Source organism: Triticum aestivum, chromosome 6A, assembly GCF_018294505.1.
Source record: "Triticum aestivum cultivar Chinese Spring chromosome 6A, IWGSC CS RefSeq v2.1, whole genome shotgun sequence".
Taxonomy (NCBI): Eukaryota; Viridiplantae; Streptophyta; class Magnoliopsida; order Poales; family Poaceae; genus Triticum; species Triticum aestivum.
The window spans coordinates 562246926-562249486 of NC_057809.1; the positions used below are offsets into that span (position 1 = coordinate 562246926).

Below are 2561 nucleotides of genomic sequence, written 5' to 3' on the forward strand. Positions count from 1 at the left end.
ATTCAAAAAAAGAAAAGAAAAAAGAGAGGCTACAACCCTTGGTCTTTGCATCATTGCTATGCACACATCCATTCTTATTAAAGTTGATGTAAGACAAGCAATGCATTGTTCCATATTTGCCAACAATAGGGAGTAGGGTTTCAAAGCTCTACATGCCAAACTTGAGAGCCGGGTCCATAGGGGAACGGAGCTCGCCATAGATAGTAAGTTTTTCTTGCAAAATGAAAACAGATAAATCAATCAACCATCGATCGTGATGTTGCACCTCACCTAGACCACCAAAAGGGTCTTGTACACTTCATTGAAGGTAGGCAGAGACGACGTAGAAATGCCGGTGATGCATCTCCCCTTTGATTCAATGGCGTTTTCACAAATGCGCTCAACAGCTCTGCCGCGCACATGGACGCTTTCGCTCGTTTGGAAACTCGATTTGGCAGCGTCTACTGTGCTGCACATGCACGCTCGCTCGCCAATCATTTCGGCTCCGGAGTAGACGATGGCCGTAAAGCAGTGTGCTTGCATTAATTCTACTACTCTCTCCGTTCATTTTTGTAAGTCATTTCAGACAACTGAAAATAGGCTACTTTGCACGCTGTCTGAAATTCTTCAGCGCCTTATAAAAGTGAACAGAGGGAGTAGAAGTTTCTATCGACTAGCATTACATTCCTCGTGTGTTGTGTCGCATGCACTTGTGCACACTCGCACGGTCGTCGACGTATGTGTTCGAGCCTGGACGTGGCAAGCAGGACGTGCTCCAGTTATTATAAGGAAGAGTTGCTTGCAATTGACAATTTTTTTCTTCACAAATACAACGTGTCAATGTACTGTACTATAGTACAATCTGAACAATTGCTTGCTCGACAGGGGGTTCAGCATGTATGTAGTATGTACAGAGGTTGGACCCCAACGAGTGGCCCCTCCAAACTTGGAACGAGAGATTTATTAAAAAAAAATTGGAACGAGAGAGAGCGCTTGGCTGCCAGAATGAATGCAAAACAATGGCTCACGTACTGACTCATACAGATAACTGATGTCTCATACAGTACAGCCCAAATGGACCGACTAGTACAGTTGATCGGTCCGATTAACATCACACTAGCAGATCGATTCACACACACGGCACTCGATCATAATGCATAGTACTGGCTAGAGTACGATATCGATTCGCACATACAGAACGTGCTTATTATCCCTTGGAAGTTAGAACTAGTCGCAGTACCTCATGAGCTGGTCCACGGGCATGGGCATGATCCCCTGCAGCGCAGCTCTAGCTGAACTCCTCACACCTCGCCTCCAAAACGGAAAAGCCCCATGAAGCTGAAGACGTCGTCCGTTATGAAGTTGCAGGCGCTCCCGATGCAGATCCCGGTGAGGTAGACTCCTGGGTCGGCGGCGAGGAAGATGCGGGCGGCGCGGACGTACATGTAGTGGCGGACGATGGTCAGCGCGCGGTGGAGGTAGGCGAGGGCGCGGTGGCGGCATGGGAGCCGCAGCGCCAGCGCCGCGACGGCCGCCTCGAGCACTGCGCAGAAGAGCATGCCGAGCCAGAGGGCCCTCCACTCCGCGGCGGCCGCCGCCGTCGCCCTGACGCACGGCAGGAGGAAGGAAGCCTGCACTCAGACGGCCAGTTTGGCGTGTGATGACCGGATCGGAAAGTCTAGCATGCATCTAGCCTGACAGCTGAGTAGACGGGTTATTAGCTAGGTCGGTACGTACCTGGCTCTGGCTGCTGCAGAGGTGGTAGCGGTCGAGTACGTAGTCGGCCGCTGTGGCCAAGGCGAAGACGACGACGGTGGCGCGGGCGATGTAGAACGCCCGTAGGCTGGCCGGCCGGGCGGCAGTCTTGTTGCCGTCCATGGTGGATGGAGCTAGGACGAGATCAACAACAAGGCAGGCAGGCAGCACACGGTGAGGTCAGTTGTTCAATTCTCAGTCGGAAAAAGAAACGATCGGCGACAAGGAGTAGATCCGAATCAATCCGAGGAGGAGGAGGAGGAGGAAGGGGCGGAGAAAGAAACGATTGACTGCCGTGCCGGAGGCTTGGGGGAGACGGCCGGAGTGGGAGGAGACTCACCTTCTCCGGTCGTGGTCGGTCGGATCCGAGGACTAACGTCAGATAGCTTGGTCTTGGTGTGCTTCTACGTGAAGGCAGGGTCGAGGCGAGGTGGAGGGCAATGGCTCACGGTGGGACGGTGGGTGGGGCTGTTTAAGTAGAGCCAGCCCGTGACCGTGAGGCCGTGATGCAAAGGTGGTCGATGATGTGCGGGGGAACGACGTACGTGTCGAGCAGGACTGTGGACAGCCGGTGATGAGATGATCTCAGCCGCTGGCCATGGCCAGTGGACACACACGCGTATGCACGCAAGCTACATGCACAAGAATAGAAGGTGGGGCTCCAATGTTCTACTACGCGTACGGTTTTGCCTTTCACAAACAAAAGCAAGCGACTGGCTATGTACCAATCGACCGACTTTCAATAAAACTGCCAGTCAACAGAAAACTACACAGAGAACTGAGATCGACTGACCCCTAAAATAGAGTCAGTCGATTCCTCAGGTCAG

General features: G+C 52.8%; 1 protein-coding gene across 1 annotated transcript; it reads right to left on the reverse strand.

The window, feature by feature from the left end:
- Positions 1-985: 985 nt before the first annotated feature.
- Positions 986-2230, reverse strand: LOC123131042 (uncharacterized). The gene is made up of 3 exons (XM_044550812.1): positions 2075-2230; positions 1717-1868; positions 986-1610 (listed from the first exon to the last, which is right to left on the reverse strand). Exons 2-3 carry the CDS (start codon positions 1855-1857, stop codon positions 1281-1283), a joined length of 471 nt encoding a protein of 156 aa, XP_044406747.1. The 5' UTR covers positions 1858-1868; positions 2075-2230; the 3' UTR covers positions 986-1280.
- Between the last annotated feature and the right edge of the window lie 331 nt (positions 2231-2561).

Bases quoted from the DNA above. Each gene is read 5' to 3' on its own strand.
- LOC123131042 (XM_044550812.1), bottom strand. From the start codon at position 1,857: ATGGACGGCAACAAGACTGCCGCCCGGCCGGCCAGCCTACGGGCGTTC. The intron at 1,611-1,716 runs GTACGTACCGAC...GTCTGAGTGCAG, and splicing joins TCTGCAGCAGCCAGAGCCAG to GCTTCCTTCCTCCTGCCGTG.